Raw genomic sequence first — 18,160 nt, 5'->3', positions numbered from 1 at the left:
GAGAGAAAAATGGGTAAGAAAGGCTGCCGCCGAACGCCACCTAAGTACAATTGAGTTATAAACATAAAAACCGTGTATTGCAACTTGTTCACATTTGAATGTTTTTTCCTTAGAAAACAAGAGATGTGGCTACGTGTAATCCGGTTTTATGGATTAATTTAGGTGGACTCAAACGATTGGATGTAAGTAAAGTTTGTAGGTTTATGTTGGTTGATGGTTCTTGGAATCTAAACAAGTTTGGAGATTTGGCAAGATTTTCTTGACGAATCTTAATTAGTCTTCAAAGAAGAACAAATTTTGCTGCAAGCGGACTAGCGTGGTGCCATTGCTAAGCCTGGTCATAAATGGGCTCGTTCGGTTCCGAGGATTTTTCATATCACAGAATTCATAAAAGGACTCAAATCCTTCAGATTTTATTACTATACTGTGCTTTGAATTAAAGGAATAAAACTTTTTAAATCCTATGGATTTGGTTTCTTGTGTGCCGTTTACCTTTATCTATCTAATTTATACTCCACATACGAACTTCCTCCTAAATTTATGTACTTTACTTTCTGTTTTGTATCATAAGTCACTACAGCTTTGTTATAAATTAAACATCATTGAATTTGACCAGTCAGTGGATTCGATGAAACTAATACTAGTATGTTTTATATAAGTTTGGTTAAACGTAAAGAAATTTAACTAAGTACCAACTCAAGTGACCGATGACCGATGGTATGAAACGGACATTTATTTCCAATAAATCATCCTAAGGGCATAGCATAACTGGTTAGATTTGTAGTGAAATATATTCTCCCGGACTCAAATCCTAGATTTAACATAGGTAATCACATTTACTTCTGATTATTCTTTTAATGGTCAGTCAAAGCGTGAGTATGCACATGTTATAAATGTTTACGTTTGAACTATATCTCACGAACAAAAAAGAACAATAATTTCGTAATTATATAGAATTTTAGAGTGCATGACATTCGATATTTTCCTCTCGCATTTTAATAGAAGACGTCATTGACTTTTCTTTACACATTCGATCGTTTATCTTATTAAAAAATTATGTAATTATCATTTGTGTTATTGTGATTGCATTGACATTTTTACATATTTGACCATTTATTTTATTAAAAACTTATAATTATCATTTATTTTATTGTGATTGCATCGATTTTTTTTTACATATCTGACCATTTGTTTTATTAAAAACTTATGTAATTATCATTTTTATTGCGATTGGATTTATTACTGATTGTTTATAGAATGATAGTTTTAATGTTTTTTACAATTTTGTAATGATACGATAAATTTACAAGTGCTCTTAGAAGTTTAGCAGGGGACAAGCTCACTTCATACAGGCCAATATCTACTAGACGAGGGTGGATTTAGGGGTGAGTGTTCAATTAATTCGGTTCGATCTTTTGGTTTTTAGAAAATTTTAGTTATCTAAAACCGTAGCAATAGAAAAGACAATGGTATTGTAACGTAGCCTTGGAAATAATATATCATAATAACTGATAAGTTATTATCATGTTTTACGTTGTAAATCAATGTCATAAGCATATGATCGTGAAGTAATGAATTTGAATTTGAATAGTTCATGACGCATCAGGATACCGAATAACTCTTTATATTCCGATGGGTTGTGGTTATTATACAGTAACTTATTCGAAAATTTCACGTAAACACGGAATGCCGCTAAACAGTCGGGGAAAAAACCTATACATTTGTGGACAATACGAAATTGAAATATATCAATTATTCAATTGGTATAAAACAAAAACGGTAGCAGTTACGATCACAGAAATTGTGATATTATATCCATCCCTAACAGAAAGATGGCTATGCCTAGACAACAGTCCCAGTCGATGGCGAGTGAGAGTCCGACCAAATTGGTCGGAGTGTCGGTAGTTGTTCATTTGTCGCTAAATGAGGAAAGATTAAAAGTTATGTGATTTTTATGGTAGCTGCTACCTCCGTTTATGTTTAACTTTTTTTATTATAACAGTTTGATCATTCATCTTATTTAAAAATTTAGTATAAATATAAAAAAATTACAAGTCATGCTTAAAGTTCTTTTGATAAAGTAAGTCGCAAGCAAAATAAATGATATTTCTGTAATTTTTTGAATAAGACAAATGGTCAAACATTATAAGAAAAAAGTCAAACATCTTATATTATGAAACAAAGAGAATATTTATCATTATAAACAACGAAATTAATCATCTAATCGAAAATCTACTCCAGTGACATGTATAGAAACTTTTTAAAATAAATCTACCGTCTCATAGCTCGGAAAACATGTAAACAAAAGCCAAATAAAATAAAATAAATATGGAAAAAGACCACAGCCCTAGCCAATAAGTGTGGCTGTTCTCCGCAGTTTAGAGGATGTAGGGCTCCATCGATTAAAAAGTCAAACCGCATATATGCAAAAAGAAATTTATAAATGATTTTTATATATGTATTTTTAGTAATCTAAAAGTAAATACTAAAAATAAACTATGATAAAAAAACTCCAAAACCAACTAAATTTTAGCTGAAACAGAAAGATTAGGCTTTAGAAGTTCCATTAATCTAGGGTCTTTTAAAGTTTTGCATTTGACAAAATGGTTTGGCTCACTAAGACAAAAACATAAGCTTCTAGCTCGGGAAGACAAAAACAAAGTTTCAAAAATCGATATCTTGAAAAAGAAAATGCAAATCCAGACCTTGAAAAAAAAATGTAGCCCTTAAAGATTAAAAATGCGGTGAGCGTGGATCGAACACGCGACCTTCAGATCTTCAGTCTGACGCTCTCCCAACTGAGCTATCCCCGCTTCTATCGGCCATTCATACAAACATTTATTTAACATTTGTTTCATGGATATATGCATGGTACGAATGGTTTATGAAACAAAGAGAATATTTATAAATATAAAAAAATAACAAGTCGTGCTTAAAGTTTTTTTAATAATAAAGTAAGTCACAAGCAAAATAAATGACACTTCTGTAATTTTTTGAATAAAACAAATGGTCAAACATTACAAGAAAAAAGTCAAATATCTTATCTTATATTATAAAACAAAGAGAATATTTATCATTATAAACAACGAAATTAATCATCTTATCAAAAATCTACTCCAGTGACATGTATAGAAACTTTTTAAAATAAATCTATCGTCTAATAGCTCAAAAAACATGTAAGCAAAAGCCAAATAAAATAAAATAAATATGGAAAAGGACCGCAGCTCTAGCCAATAAGTGTGGTTGTTCTCTGCATTTTAGAGGAGCAGGGCTCCATCGTTTAAAAAGTCAAACCGCATATATGCAAATAAAAATAATTTATAAATGATTTTTTATAGATGGATTTTTAGTGACTAAAAGTAAAAGCTAAAAATAAACTATGATAAAAAAACTTCAAAACCAACTAAATTTTGGCTGAAACGGAAAGATTAGGCTTTAGAAGTTCCATTAATGTAGGCTCCTTTAAAGTTTTGCATCTGACAAAATGGTTTGGCCCACTAAGACAAAAACATAAGCTTCTAGCTCGGGAAGACAAAAACAAAGTTTCAAAAATCGATATCTTAAAAAAGAAAATCCACACCTTGAAAAAAATGTAGCCCTTAAAGATTTAAAACAAGTTTAAAAATCCAGTAGCCCTTAAAGATTAAAAACAAGTCTAAAAATCCAGATATTGGAAGTAGCCCTAAAAGATTAAAAACAAGTTTAAAAATCCATATATTGGGAAAAAAATAAAAATCCAGATATTGGAAAAAAACATAAACTTCTAGCTCGGGAAGACAAAAACAAAGTTTCAAAAATCAATATCTTAAAAAAGAAAATCCACACCTTGAAAAAAATGTAGACCTTAAAGATTTAAAACAAGTTTAAAAATCCAGATATTGGGAAAAAAATAAAAATCCAGATATTGGAAAAAAATAAAAAACATAAACTTCTAGCTCGGGAAGACAAAAACAAAGTTTCAAAAATCAATATCTTAAAAAAGAAAATCCACACCTTGAAAAAAAATGTAGCCCTTAAAGATTTAAAACAAGTTTAAAAATCCAGTAGCCCTTAAAGATTAAAAACAAGTCGAAAAATCCAGATATTGGAAGCAGCCCTAAAAGATTAAAAACAAGTTTAAAAATCCAGATATTGGAAAAAAATAAAAATCCAGATATTGGAAGTAGCCCTTAAAGATTAAAAACAAGTTTAAAAAATCCAATCCAGATATTGAAAAAAATTAAATATGCGGTGAGCGTGGATCGAACACGCGACCTTCAGATCTTCAGTCTGACGCTCTCCCAACTGAGCTATCCCCGCTTCTGTCTCACACAACAATTTATTTAACACTTGTTTGTGCAGGCTAATCGTATGTCCGGATATATGCATGATACGAATGGTTTAGGCACTGTTTTGTCTAGGTTTATTAGGCAACTTATATTGAGACGAATGAATAGTTTATCAATGAAGTTTTTAAGGTCATCTTTGTTTTCACTTAACAATTTTGAATTTTTACAGTCCCACTTCCTAAGCTCTTAAAGGGTGTGTTTCGTGTAAAAACTTTTAAAAGTTCATCACTTGATCTTTATAAATAAGGTTTTTATAGTGTCGTGGAAAACAGCCGACTTGGCCATTTAGTAGGCCGTTTAATCAGTGACGGTACTAAAACTCTCACGTACAGATGATACGGTCGTCATTTTGCGTCTATGAAAGTTAAATTTCCGTATTTAATCATCCAATTTTCTGTTTAATCGCCCACGTAATCCGTATAATTAAATAGAAAAATGCGCCCCACAATAGCTAACCTATCTAGACTCAATACATTTTATTTTACTATGTTTGGCATTTCTGTCGTTTGCAACTAACTATACTTATATTTGTGCCTATGTTTACCATTTTATATTTTATTATAAATATTTTATGATTTATAATTAAAAATGAACTAAATATATTACTATTTGGCATGAAATTATAGCCTTCACACGTCATCATTATTTTTACGGTTGCTCAAATTAATAATTGTATAAATACATCTGATTTATATGATCTTAGATATTTAAATATCCGTAAAACAAATAGTAACACTAATGTATACATATATTAATACAAACGTTAATTTTTCGTATAATTCTAATTAATCGTCTGTATTCCGATTAATCATTTGACGCCACCCTCTTCGTCCGACATCCGCATTCTGTTTTCCACATCACTGGGTTTTTTTATCATGTAATAGTGAATTTTATTATTTATATCATTATATATCAACTATCTCAAACACCACCTTAGAGCTATAAAACACTCTTATCATGGCATTCTGATTGTTGTGTTCTGGGGCACCTATTCCTTAAGTTTTTTTCTTTTTTGCAGAGTAGAAACAATGATGGTTATAGTTTGTTTTACTTACCAATTAAGGATAGAGAATTATATTATCCAACTGTTATGTCTCTTCGGTTGCTCTATATTTCTACAGCACAAAAAAAAAATTGTTTCTATTGGACACTGAAATGTCTAAAAGAACAATTGCATCAACTAGATCACCACAATCTTACCGTAATACCAAATGGGGCCTAACATTAGTAAGCAAAAACTTTAGTAGGTTTTTTATTTTTGTAAATTTGAGTTCAGACTCTACCCTTAAACTTAAAGCTTCAACACCAAGGGGGAGGAAAAAAACGCTCAAGGGTAAAAGGTAGGCAATAAACACGTATGAATCTACCGCGAACTATACATATAAACGGACAATTATTCATAAAAAAAACCTACCAACTTGAAAGGCAGTGGTGAGACTGGTACTGCTACCTAGTCAAAAAAGACTTTATTCTTTATAATGAATTAATACACGCTGAAAAATAAAGACGGATGGAGTAGTTCTTTAATTTCAGTTATAGACCCGTTCTGAATTATTCAATAAGATTATAAGCTCTCTCGATATTCCGTTGACATGTTTTTCAACCGCTAAACGCTAAATGGTGTATTTCATGCAAAAAAAATCTATAAAAACACTTCTTTTAAAAAATCAAAAAAATATATTTTCCAATACAGATGTTATCATGGCTACAAAATCTATGCCATCAATTTTTCATATCCCAAACGGAACGGGATCCTCTGACTTAAAGTCAGGGGACCCCTCTCACTAACATGTGAGCCAATACACGGTGAGGCCCATATGTCTGTCTCAATGTTCCTATGGCTTTAAATCAAGGGAACATCTTCCATCCGAAACCTCTACGATGCTATAGAGGTCTGCTATAATAATAAATGCCAACAATATATTATTAAGTGGTTTCAAGTGTCACGTACAATAAAACCACACCCCTCTCCCATGCCGCAAAGTATCTTAAGAGATGTATTTAATTTACATGTCAGTCCTTGTAATTCTATATTTCAACCCTCATATTTTTTTTCTAATTCATCTAGAATCTAGTATTTTGCACCAAACATGCATCTCCACAGCCAGAAACAAAAATAAAAATCATACCCTCCATCCATCTTCCCATCTCCATCACTCCTCCACCGGTGTTGCTTCCTCTGCTGACATCTCCCTCACTCCTCTTCACCACGTTGCTCTCCTCCGTTGGCCTCAGCCATATCCTCCCCTCGACTAGCGCTGCCTTACTCTCCCCTTTGATGGAGCGAATTTGGGCAATGGCATCCGCGCTGTCCAGCGAAGCTTAGGAGTGGCGCATCGGACGATGGGGCTCGGGACAGGGCCATCAGAGGAGCTCAGGGTGGTGCAGGTTGACGCAGTGGCGGCCGGCGAAGGTGAGGAGGCGAGGAAGATGAACCATCACACGGATCTGGTCGCTTTCTATCTTCTCTTTCACCACTTTTCTAACAAGGGCACCTTGGCTGGGTTCGTTTTGAGAGTACCCTGGTACGTAAAACGTACTAATATATTAGTACATTATTAATTATTAAAAAATATAAAATAGATTAATATGATTTTTTAAATAACTTTCATATAGAAAACTTTTACAAAAAATATATCGTTTAGCAGCTCAAAAAGTATGCGCGGAAAACGAGAAGGTAAGTTAACTTGCCAGGGGCAAACGAACGCAGCCCTGGCCCTACAGAAGTTACAACGACCCATGTGAAGCCACTCATCCCTATATTTTCTCACCTCCACGAAACAATTTATCTATGTAGTGATTTGAGTACACTTGTTACGTAGGTGAATTATCCAAGCCACAGGATGAAGGGCTCGAATACCCATTTTTAGATTCAAATTCTTTTATTATATTAAGACAACTTTACAAACGTACGAGAGAACCAGAGATCATGTAGTTATTGTGGGACCGCTTAACATGCTGTTGCTGTCAGGTTACCAACACATGAATCCGATACTAGATGCATGCTGAACTCTAAAATCTGGTTTAATATAACATATTGACATTATCGCTCTATACGATAAATCCAGGAAGATATAAAATCTTACTCATATCAGTATTTTGAGCTAAGAACTTCGCTTAAAAACCTGGTTTGGTCCCCTTCAACCTCGCTAACTCCCCAATAAAATCAAAGCTTTACATATAAGCAAAAAAAAAAAAAAAGCAAATCAAGACCTCTTGCTTCCTTCATCTCATAATATAAGATATTTTAACTCTAAATTTTGTCTTAAAATAAGATATTTATGACCCCAATACAATTATTTATTTCTCATTATTAACTTTTATACTATTTTATTTTTAAACATCAACTTCCGTATTGCTTTATTTCATACCTATTAATTTCTACTACTTTATTTATCTAACTATCATTTTGTTATGACATGATCGGTACTTTTGATATTTCATTAATTTTTTACTAAAAAAATAGGTACATTCTTTTGCCCTAAATTATACTCTAGTTGTTATGCACACATTTCTACAACTGTAACAGTCCGTCTTTACAAAATATCTTTACTACTGTAAAAGCATCTAATGGTGTGTATTATCAATTTATCCCCTTAATTTTATAATATTAAAAATTAATCAAATCTAAATGAATATCCACATAAAATTAAATTGATATGGATATTTCCTATATAAAAAATATGATCATAAATTTCATATGTTTTTTCTTTTTATTCTAGAAATAACATGATATATTTTTATCCTTTGCAAAACAGTCATTCGCCAATGTATATATATAAACATTCATGCTATCATCTTTACAAATTAGATTTTTAATTTCATAGTAGCTAATATTAGTATTTATAATATTAAATAACTATTAGAAACAAATAATATTTTGGCAAGTAAAAGAATATAACCATAGTACCCGTATACTGTGGACCGAGGGAGTATATCGGAAGAGATCAAGAATTTCCCAAATAGACTTGGTCTCGAGAAACCTCTCTGTCAGTGTCTGACAACTCAGGATTCCTGGGCCCACCAACCAGTTCCTTCGAAATTATCTGGTGGGGCCCACTCAACCACTTCCTCTGCTTCTATTATTCTTTTCTTTTTTTGTTTTCTCACTACTGGCGGCGGCCGGCGTGCTGCTACTGGGTGGAGGCGTCGGGTTTCTTCCGGCGGCCGGCGTGCCGGCGGCGAGCCATGGAGCGGCGATCGAGCGTCCGCTTCGCTCCCTCCGAGGTAAGGCCATGTCCCATTCATCATCCCCCTCTTCTCCTCCTCCTCGTCGGCGGGCTCCGGTGGGGGGGGGGTGCCGTTTGCCCTGGCCGGGTTGGGAGAGTGACCGGGGTTTCTCCGCGATTGAGCCGGGGAAGTGGTCCGGTTCTTCTTGGGGCGGAAGGATTGGCTGTGATGTTTATGCCCCCCGTTCCATTTCGTGCTAGTGGCGCTTTGTTGGGTGGGTTTTTGGTGGGGGTTCTTGGGGAGGCCGGCAATGGGATGTTCCCCTCTGTGCATGATGAAATCCATTGGGGATTTCGCTGTTTTAACGCGCAGATTACACGCAGCCTTGTGATTTTAGTTATTCGTCGTCGCGTGTCGAATCTTGACTACAGTGTAGATTGTTTTTTCTTTTTTTGCGTTGCTGAACAAAATGTTCAGCCTACGGTGTTCTTTTGCGCCGCATTGGGTGCTCCTGCTAGAAGTTTATAACTCTTTCATAGATAAATATTCACTAATCACTGGAGTTTTTAGCTAACGAATGTTCCTTGTAGTGATCAATGCATATGCAGCAATAAAATACTGGCATGTTGCATTATTCATTTAACCAGTCATACTGATGCCAAATACTCCTTGCTTAATGTGAGTCTTACTCAAAAGTTATAAGCTTGCTACATACTCCACCTATCCTTTTGCGATCTAATATTATAATGTATTCTTCTATGTACAATGGGCAGCATTGCTGTTTTGCCAGTTGTTCCAGCTTTTTTCTAAACTTAAATCTTCATGTAATTGAAGCAGATGAACTTATTCTTTTCAATTCTTTGCTCCTGTAGATGGGAAAAATACTTAGGTTGAGTTTGCTCCTCCACTCTTCAATACACCCTACTGGAAAAAGGGAAATTCTATGATCTTTTGTGGGGTCTTAGTGCACATCGTGCACTTATTAGACTGCTGTGTTTTGCATCCTATGGCCAGTTTAGAGTTAAAATCCATAATTCACCATTTGTGTACTGCCTGTCCGTTTCAGGGGAAGAAAGAAGGGAAAGCAATACTCCTTTGTTAGCTTTACCCAGTTTCATGGTTCAAAACGAATCCTCAAGTTGTAAAAAATAAACATCTATATGGCTATGCATGAATGACTATAAATGAGAACTCAAAGGAAATGGGGGCTCAAATATATGATCCCAACCACTGTACCTAAGTGAACTACTAGTACAGACTACAGTTACAGCCTTTTCCACTGCATCGTGTATTCTCATGGTTAAATCAGCTATACAATTGTAGCATGCTAGTTCGCATCTTTCATGATAACTTAAATACTTTCTTGTGCAGATTGCAAGGATGGAAAAGTTGGTTAAAAACAAAAATAAACGAGTCTTGGATGACGTTTTCTGTCAGAAGCTTGTGGAAGAATTTAAGTGAGTCCTACAGTTGTACAGCCTTACAGGATGTTCAAAACTTTTTAATTTTATGTGAAACTTTGACATTTACCACTGCCAAGGTTTGCATGCCAAAAAGGCCACCCAACTATATATAATCGTCCAAATGCCACTATGAAGAGATGCTATATGCTATTTGGCCCTTCTTAGTCTTTCTTTCAATCATTTGGTCTAGAGTCTAGAATCTAGACCCTCACATTGCTTGATGTTCTGTACTTTTGCTCCTGTACGCTATAGTCCTGTTCTTCTCCTTGGTGACCAGAATGAGGTGGTGTCCCTGATGAGCGCTCAGGGTTGTATAAGGCTATCATGTGGTGGTGAGGACCATGATCAAATGCCCATGGGGATAGCGCTCCAATGATGCCTGGTCCAGATGGCGCGTGTATGACATATACTTGATGATGGTGAAGCTGTTGGAAGTGGTTAATTATGAGTAGATGGCCGGTGGTGACATGAGAATGGCTGGATAAGATGGCCTCACCACTGACGAACTTGGTCTTGGTGCTCTTGTAGCCTTGTGGGCATGGCACAAGGACTGTCCACGTGTGCTATGCATGACAGCCGTGGCAGTGAGGCATTAGCCAGTCATGCTTAAGGAATTTGGATCATATTTCATTATATTGTAGATAGGTGCTTGGAGCGTTGGATAACGAATAATCTTGCTGACCATGAATGAGCATAGGTCAATTGCATGGCACATATTTGCCATGAATTTCGCAGTGTTATAAGGTGGAGATGGTCCTTTATCAACACTTGATAAATGGTGCATTCTCATGCTTCATAGCGAACAACCTGAACCGTGTAGTGATATGATCAATGATGAGAGGAAATCAGATAGGAGAGGAGGGGGGCTAGGAGCATATTATTAAAAAAGGCTCGAAGTGGCAAAATAGTATTCACCATTGATCAGTTGCATTCTGTGGAGTGCCATAATTTAGACTGACAATTTTTGGATTGACAAACTTCTAAATTTCCTTTTATTTTATTCTTAATCAATAAGTAGAGATGTTATGGGTGCCGGCTTGCGAACGTAGGAAATATGAGTTCTGGACAGGAGGACGAGGCTTGGGAAGCCCCTGCCCGTGCCGTCCCGTGGCGACAAGGAAAAAAAGAACAGGGGTGAGGAGGCTGCACGTGCAGCAAGGAGAGGCAGAACGTAGATGAGAATTTAGATAACTAATTGCTTACTTTATTCCTTGATTTGATGGCCTATATATAGGCTTGACAATGACTAATCTATATGCTAATCAAACTCCTATTCTTTATGCTAATCAAACTCCTATTCTATCTGCTATGTATTAATCCGAATCTAACTCCTATATGGACGCCTGTTTGCTGCTGCCGATTTGCTGCTGCCGTTGCCTATTTGCTTCCGCCGATTTCTTGCTGCTGCTGCCGATCCAATCTGGACTCCTCAATGGCCGGCACAGATATGGACTCTCCTCCCTGGTTCGGACGCCGGCGGCGGTAGTAGAGGCCGACCATGACAAGAGAGCACAGACTATAAGCTTTGATATAGTTTTCTGCAGAAGTGCAAGAAGCTTATGAAAGGATTGAAGTGTTTTTGTTATTCTAATTAAGCAGATGTGTCTTAAATGTTGTCTAACTGTATGAATACTGGTGTTGCAAAAATGTTTCTTTTCAATTCATGAATTATTATTGACATGCAATAGCTTCAAACTAATGATTATGAATTTCTTTTGTTTCATTTTCTGCTGTGTGCAGTTGTTCTCCAGGCCGCGTTGGAAGTAAAGCGCTACAGGCTGCGCAGGTTATAGCCTGAGTCTTGACGCCCCCAAATTTCACTGTGTACTTTGCCGTTTAACGACATCTCCTTGAACAGGTTCAAGAATGGTTTCGTCGTAAGTTCCCAGCATCAACTGTTAAACCTCCTTGTTTGCCTACTGGTTCTGAAGAAAAGGCTTTAGCCTCCCAATCAAGTGCTTTGGTTTCTGAAGAAAAGCCTCCATCTTCTGAGGAAAATGCTTTAGCGGTTGATACTAGTATTTCAAACGATGGCGAGGTTTCACCGGATTTGCCTATAGGTACTTGCCAGTATTATAGTCTGTTAAAGCATGACTTAGTGCATTATTTCTTATGTGCTGGCTTCTTTTCAGAAAACATAGATAAGCTTCCTGAAACTGAAGACATGGAGTTTGAGGCTAGGTCTGCAAAGGATTTTGCTTGGTGAATACCCTTTTACTTGCAACTATACTGTTCTTGTTTCCTTTGACTCTTTCTACTACATGCAAATTTCCATTTTCTTGTCTTCAAATCTTAATCAGAGTCATGCAGAATCAACCCATATAATTTAATTTCTGCTGTACCACCAAAGTTTGTTGTGTAAGAGTACTTAGAAACATAAGTCCCACTGTACCGTCTGTGCCTGCTTTAATAGTAATCGGACCTGCATAGTTTGCCATGACATGTTTCTTTTATTCCTTTTTTTTTTCTCACTACTACTAGTGGGGTCTCCCTTTCTACTTGGAGTGGAGGCATTCCGGCGGCCGGCAGCCAGCGGCGATGGAGCGTCCGCTTCGCTCCCTCTGAGGTAAGGCCTTGTCCCATTCATTACCCCCCCCCCCTTCTCCTCCTCGTCGGCGGGCTGCGGTGGGGGTGCCGTTTGGCCGGCTGCCTGGTGCGGCTTGCCTGCGTCTCCGGGTTCCTGTTGGGTTGGGAGTGACCTGGGTTTCTCCGCGATTGATCCGGGGAAGTGGTCCGGTTCTTTTTTTGGGGGGGAAGGATTGTCCATGATGTTTATGCCCCCTGTTCCATTCCATGCTAGTGGCGCTTTGTTGGGTGGGTTTTGGTGGGGTTCTCGGGGAGGTCGGCAATGGGATGTTCCCCCTCTGTGCATGATGAAATTCATTGGGGATTTCCGCTGTTGTAACGCGCAGATTACACGCAGCCTTGTGATTTTAGTTGTTCGTCGGCGTGTGACGAATCTTGACTGCAGTGTAAATGATTTTTTTTTTGGGTTGCTGAACAAAATGTTTAGCCTACAGTGTTCTTCTGCGCCGCATTGGGTGCTCCTGCTAGAAGTTTATAACTCTTTCATAAATAAAGATTCATGAATCGCTGGAGTTTTTAGCTAGGCAAGGAGAACGAATGTTCCTTGTAGTGATCAATGCATACGCAACAATAAAATACTGGCATGTTGCATTATTCATTAACCAGTCATACTGATGCCAAATACTCCTTGCTTAATGTGACTCCTACTCAAAATGTTATAAGGTTTAGTGAAGGGAGTGGCTATCCACCTATCCTTATGCAATCTAATATTCTTAGGATGTATTCTTCTATGCCCAATGGGCAGCATTGCTGTTTTGCCAGTTGTTCCAGCTTTTTCTAAACTTAAATCTTCATGTAATTGAAGCAGATGAGCTTATTCTTTTCAGTTCTTTGCTCCTGTAGATGGGAAAAATACTTAGGTTGAGTTTGCTCCTCCACTCTTCAATATATCCTAACTACTGGAAAAAGGGAAATTCTATGATCCTTTGTGGGGTCGTAGTGCACATTGTGCACTTATTATACTGCCGTGTTTTGCATCCTATGGCCAGTTTGGAGTTAAAATTCATAATTCACCATTTGTGTATTGCCTATCCATTTCAGGGGAAGGAAGAAGGGAAAGCAATGCTCCTTTGTTAGCTTTGCCTAGTTTCATGGTTCAAAATGAATCGTCAAGTGTAAAAAAAAAAAACATCTGTATGGCTATGCATGAATGATTGAATGAGAACACAAAGGAAATGGGGGCTCAAATCTATGATCCCAACCACTGTACCTAAGTGAACTACTAGTACAGACTACAGTTACAGCCTTTCCCATTGCATGGTGTATTCTCATGGTTAAATTAGCTATACAATTGTAGCATGCTAGTTTCCATCTTTCATGATAACTTAAATACTTTCTTGTGCAGATTGCAAGGATGGAAAAGTTGGTTAAAAAGAAAAATGAACGAGTCTTGGATGATGTTTTCTGCCAGAAGCTTGTGGAAGAATTTAAGTGAGTCCTACAGTTGTACAGCCTTACAGGATGTTCAAAACTTTTTAATTTTATGTGAAACTTTGACATTTACCACTGCCAAGGTTTGCATGCCAAAAAAGGCCATCCAACTATATATAATCATTCGAATGCCACTATGAAGAGATGCTCTATGCTATTTTTTTCCCTTCTGAGTCTTTCTTTCAATCATTTGGTCTAGAGTCTAGAATCTAGACCCTCGCTTGCTTGATGTTTTGTACTTTTGCTACTGTACGCTGTAGTGTCCTGTTCTTCTCCTTGGTGACCAGAATGGGGTGATATCCCTGATGAGCAGCTCAGAGTTGTATAAGGCTAGCATGTATTGGTGAGGACCATGATCAAATGCCCATGGGGATAGCGCTCCAACGATGTCTGGTCCAGATGGCACGTGTATGACATATACTTGATGATGTGAAGCTGTTGGAAGTGGTTAATTATGAGTAGATGGCCGGTGGTGACATGAGAATGGCTGGATAAGATGGCCTCACCACTGACGAACTTGGTCTTGGTCTCTTGTAGCCTTGTGGACATGGCACAAGGACTGTCCACGTGTGCTATGCATGACAACCGTGGCAGTGAGGCATTAGCCAGTCATGCTTAAGGAATTTGGATCATATTTCATTATATTGTAGATAGGTGCTTGGAGCGTTGGATAACGAATAATCTTGCTGACCATGAATGAGAGTAGGTCAATTGCGTGGCACATATTTGCCATGAATTTGGCAGTGTTATAAGGTGGAGATGGTCCTTTATCAACACTTGATAAATGGTGCATTTCATGCTTCATAGTGAACAACCTGAACTGTGTAGTGATATGATCAATGATGAGAGGAAATCAGATAGGAGAGGAGGGGGGCTAGGACCATATTATTAAAAAAGGCTCAAAGTGGAAAAATAGTATTCGCCATGGAGCAGTTGCATTCTGGGAGTGCCATAATTTAGACTGACAATCTTTGGATTGACAAACTTCTAAATTTCCTTTTATTTTTATTCTTAATCAATAAGTAGAGAGTACAGACTATAAGCTTTGATATAGTTTTCTGCAAGAGTGCAAGAAGCTTATGAAAGGATTGAAGTGTCTTTTTTATTCTAATTAAGCAGATATGTCTTAAATGTGTCTAACTGTATGGATACTGGTGTTGCAAAAATGTTTCTTTTCAATTCTTGAATTATTATTGACATGCAATAGCTTCAAACTAATGATTATGATATTTCTTTTGTTTCATTTTCTGCTGTGTGCAGTTGTTCTCCAGGCCGCGTTGGAAGTAAAGCGCTACAGGCTGCGCAGGTTATAGCCTGAGTCTTGACGCCCCCAAATTTCACTGTGTACTTTGCCGTTTAACGACATCTCCTTGAACAGGTTCAAGAATGGTTTCGTCGTAAGTTCCCAGCATCAACTGTTAAACCTCCTTGTTTGCCTACTGGTTCTGAAGAAAAGGCTTTAGCCTCCCAATCAAGTGCTTTGGTTTCTGAAGAAAAGCCTCCATCTTCTGAGGAAAATGCTTTAGCGGTTGATACTAGTATTTCAAACGATGGCGAGGTTTCACCGGATTTGCCTATAGGTACTTGCCAGTATTATAGTCTGTTAAAGCATGACTTAGTGCATTATTTCTTATGTGCTGGCTTCTTTTCAGAAAACATAGATAAGCTTCCTGAAACTGAAGACATGGAGTTTGAGGCTAGGTCTGCAAAGGATTTTGCTTGGTGAATACCCTTTTACTTGCAACTATACTGTTCTTGTTTCCTTTGACTCTTTCTACTACATGCAAATTTCCATTTTCTTGTCTTCAAAATCTTAATCAGAGTCATGCAGAATCAACCAATATAATTTAATTTCTGCTGTACCACCAAAGTTTGTTGTGTAAGAGTACTTAGAAACATAAGTCCCACTGTACCGTCTGTGCCTGCTTTAATAGTAATCGGACCTGCATAGTTTGCCATTACAGGTTTCTTTGTCCCTGTACTGATGTTACTACGCTAGTATGGCACTTTAGGACCTAGAAGGCTAGAACTATGGTACTGATCTTAGTTAACTTTGACATTGGTAGACCTAGAATCAATGTTTTAAAAAACAGTACGCGGTTTCGTGCAGTCAACCCACCTTGTAGCGCTTATTTGGCATAATCACATGCTTGTGCTATATAATCAGCCGCTTATGCAGCTTAAACGGTAGAAAAATGGGGCACCTATTCCTTATATCCGGCCTTATAAGCGGCCTTGTAGACCTTTTTCTTAAAACACCATGTGGAACTTTTAATAATTCTAACATGGACATTCGTGTAATGTTCTTAGCAGTTGGTCCCACTTTATGAAGCATGAAGTTTAATCTTTGTACTTGTACTGATCAACTTCAAGTTTTTATCTTGTTTTGTTTCTTAACTCTGGCAAGTCAAGCCTAATGGCATATTGTCATCACATGGTTTTCTGTGCTGGGCAGGTATGATGTCGCCACTTTCTTAGCATACAGAAAGTTGAGTTCTGGTGAATTTGTAAGTGGAATAATTTGTAGGGTGTGTTCGCATTTTTATATCCTCATCTTTATAGTTTATTTATTGGCTTGCTAGTAAATTTATTTAGTGTTTGTTCTTGCTTTTTCCTCAGAAGTATTTGTGCACCGCTCTGAATTTCAGAATGTCTCAGATCCCTGTGTTACTAGTTGTAGTGCCATGCTCTTGAAGAAAAAGGTCTTTGATTTAAAACTTTGCATGTTTCCTTGTACTAGTAAAAAAATAAATTTATATATTCTGAAAGTATTTTTTAGACTCTTTAATTATAACATTCTCATGCTATTCTTAAGTTTGACCACATGGACCTCATGTTGATTTGTTGCATTTTTATAATTATAATTGCACGGTACAAATGCAAGTTCTATCTTTTAAACTCTGTTTCTTCATTATGTAGGAAGTCCGTGTGAGGTTTGAAGGATTTGGGGCTGAAGAGGATGAATGGATCAATGTCCGGGAGGCTATCCGCCTGCAATCCATCCCGCTAGAATCATCAGAATGCCGACTCATCAGGCAAGGAGATCTTGTCCTCTGTTTCAAGGTAAGGGGGGCCTGTACGACACATATTTTATGTTCTACTGCTGCAACATTCTACTTTTTGATGTTTTTATTCAAGTCTTTCCTTTCCTCATTGTGGTTTGTTCATCAGGAGAGCAACGATGATGCATTGCATTTTGATGCACATGTTCAGGAAATTCAGCGGAAACAGCATGACATAAGGGGGTGCAGATGTGTCTTCCTTGTCAAATATGATCATGATGGAACCCAGGTAAATTCAACATATCCTACCCTCATATCCTTTAGAATAAATGAATATGTGCAATTCACTCTAGAATAAGTGACATGTCGTCCTTGCGAACGGTCAACCATAAAACCATAAATGATTCTCTATTAGCCAGAAGTTACACCACTCATGCTACCACATAAAAAGCATTATATGGCCTGATGCTCATGAACTTTGCTCTTTTTTGGTGGATGCCATTGCCAGGAGAGGGTGAACCTGAGAAGATTGTCCCGGCGACCAAAGTACGCCTGACGGCTCGTGTCACAACACGTCTCCCTTTTGCCGTACGCGATGTTCAACTAACAGGAGCAACAAACCTAGTTAGGGCTAAACTTTGGCGTGCTTCTCCTTATTGATGAGTACAGTAACCCCTGTGATGGTGCATTTCAACCCTCTTTGGCAAAATCCCGTTTTTTTATGGCTGTTAGTGGGGGCTCATTGATAGCCAGATTTTGTGCAGTAATTTGGGAGGAAAAGAGGGAGTGTTACCAGCTCCAAGAACAGGATTTGGACTCTTTCATGGCGTTGTTTTGGGTGTAAAATTCCAAATCTCCATGGAAAATTGGTAATGCTTAGCGTTCTTGACTTCGGGTGATTTTCATCGGATCATAACTTTTGTTACTAGTCTATGGCCCGACGAACCATGATATATAACATCTCGCATTAATTCGAAGTTGCTGTCCAAAAGATTCGAGGCCTAAACAAAGTACTCCCTCCGTTTTTTTTACTTTTAGAGATATGTTGGACACCATTCGTATTATTTAAATTTTTATACAAATTATAAATTATGCTTAAAGTTTCTTGAAACAATAACGTAACAATGAGTAATAATATATTTGAATAAGACGTACATTTCATGTTTGATTCTCAAAATAC

General features: G+C 37.2%; 1 protein-coding gene and 2 non-coding genes across 5 annotated transcripts; 1 reads left to right on the top strand and 2 right to left on the bottom strand.

The window, feature by feature from the left end:
• Positions 1 to 2,740: 2,740 nt before the first annotated feature.
• TRNAF-GAA lies at positions 2,741 to 2,813 on the bottom strand. The gene has a single exon. It is a non-coding gene; the product is annotated as a tRNA-Phe (tRNA).
• A 1,413-nt stretch (positions 2,814 to 4,226) lies between these two features.
• On the bottom strand, positions 4,227 to 4,299 carry TRNAF-GAA. Its single transcript has one exon. It is a non-coding gene; the product is annotated as a tRNA-Phe (tRNA).
• Positions 4,300 to 8,428: 4,129 nt separating this feature from the next.
• On the top strand, positions 8,429 to 17,866 carry LOC102717548 (protein SAWADEE HOMEODOMAIN HOMOLOG 1). Of its 3 annotated transcripts, none has more exons than XM_015841360.2 (14): positions 8,429 to 8,555; positions 9,870 to 9,955; positions 11,702 to 11,747; positions 11,820 to 12,021; positions 12,094 to 12,163; positions 12,443 to 12,527; positions 13,893 to 13,978; positions 15,239 to 15,284; positions 15,357 to 15,558; positions 15,631 to 15,700; positions 16,434 to 16,506; positions 16,898 to 17,041; positions 17,192 to 17,269; positions 17,489 to 17,866. In XM_015841360.2, exons 1-14 carry the CDS (start codon positions 8,517 to 8,519, stop codon positions 17,534 to 17,536), a joined length of 1,275 nt encoding a protein of 424 aa, XP_015696846.1. In that variant the 5' UTR covers positions 8,429 to 8,516; the 3' UTR covers positions 17,537 to 17,866. The 3 variants fall into 3 exon arrangements, with proteins under 3 accessions (XP_015696846.1, XP_006660559.1, XP_015696845.1); XM_006660496.3 differs by having other exon boundaries at positions 8,431 to 8,555; positions 16,434 to 16,485; positions 17,150 to 17,269; XM_015841359.2 differs by having other exon boundaries at positions 8,431 to 8,555; positions 17,150 to 17,269.
• The last annotated feature ends 294 nt before the right edge of the window (positions 17,867 to 18,160 follow it).

Source organism: Oryza brachyantha, chromosome 9 (genome assembly GCF_000231095.2).
Source record: "Oryza brachyantha chromosome 9, ObraRS2, whole genome shotgun sequence".
NCBI classification, from domain to species: Eukaryota; Viridiplantae; Streptophyta; class Magnoliopsida; order Poales; family Poaceae; genus Oryza; species Oryza brachyantha.
This window is presented reverse-complemented; position numbering and strand designations above follow the sequence as displayed.

Excerpts from the sequence above, each read along its gene's own strand:
- LOC102717548 (XM_015841359.2), top strand. The coding sequence starts at position 8,517 with ATGGAGCGGCGATCGAGCGTCCGCTTCGCTCCCTCCGAG. Across the intron at positions 9,956-11,701 it reads AAGCTTGTGGAAGAATTTAA|TTGTTCTCCAGGCCGCGTTG; the intron begins GTGAGTCCTACA and ends TGCTGTGTGCAG. Across the intron at positions 15,559-15,630 it reads TTCACCGGATTTGCCTATAG|AAAACATAGATAAGCTTCCT; the intron begins GTACTTGCCAGT and ends GCTTCTTTTCAG.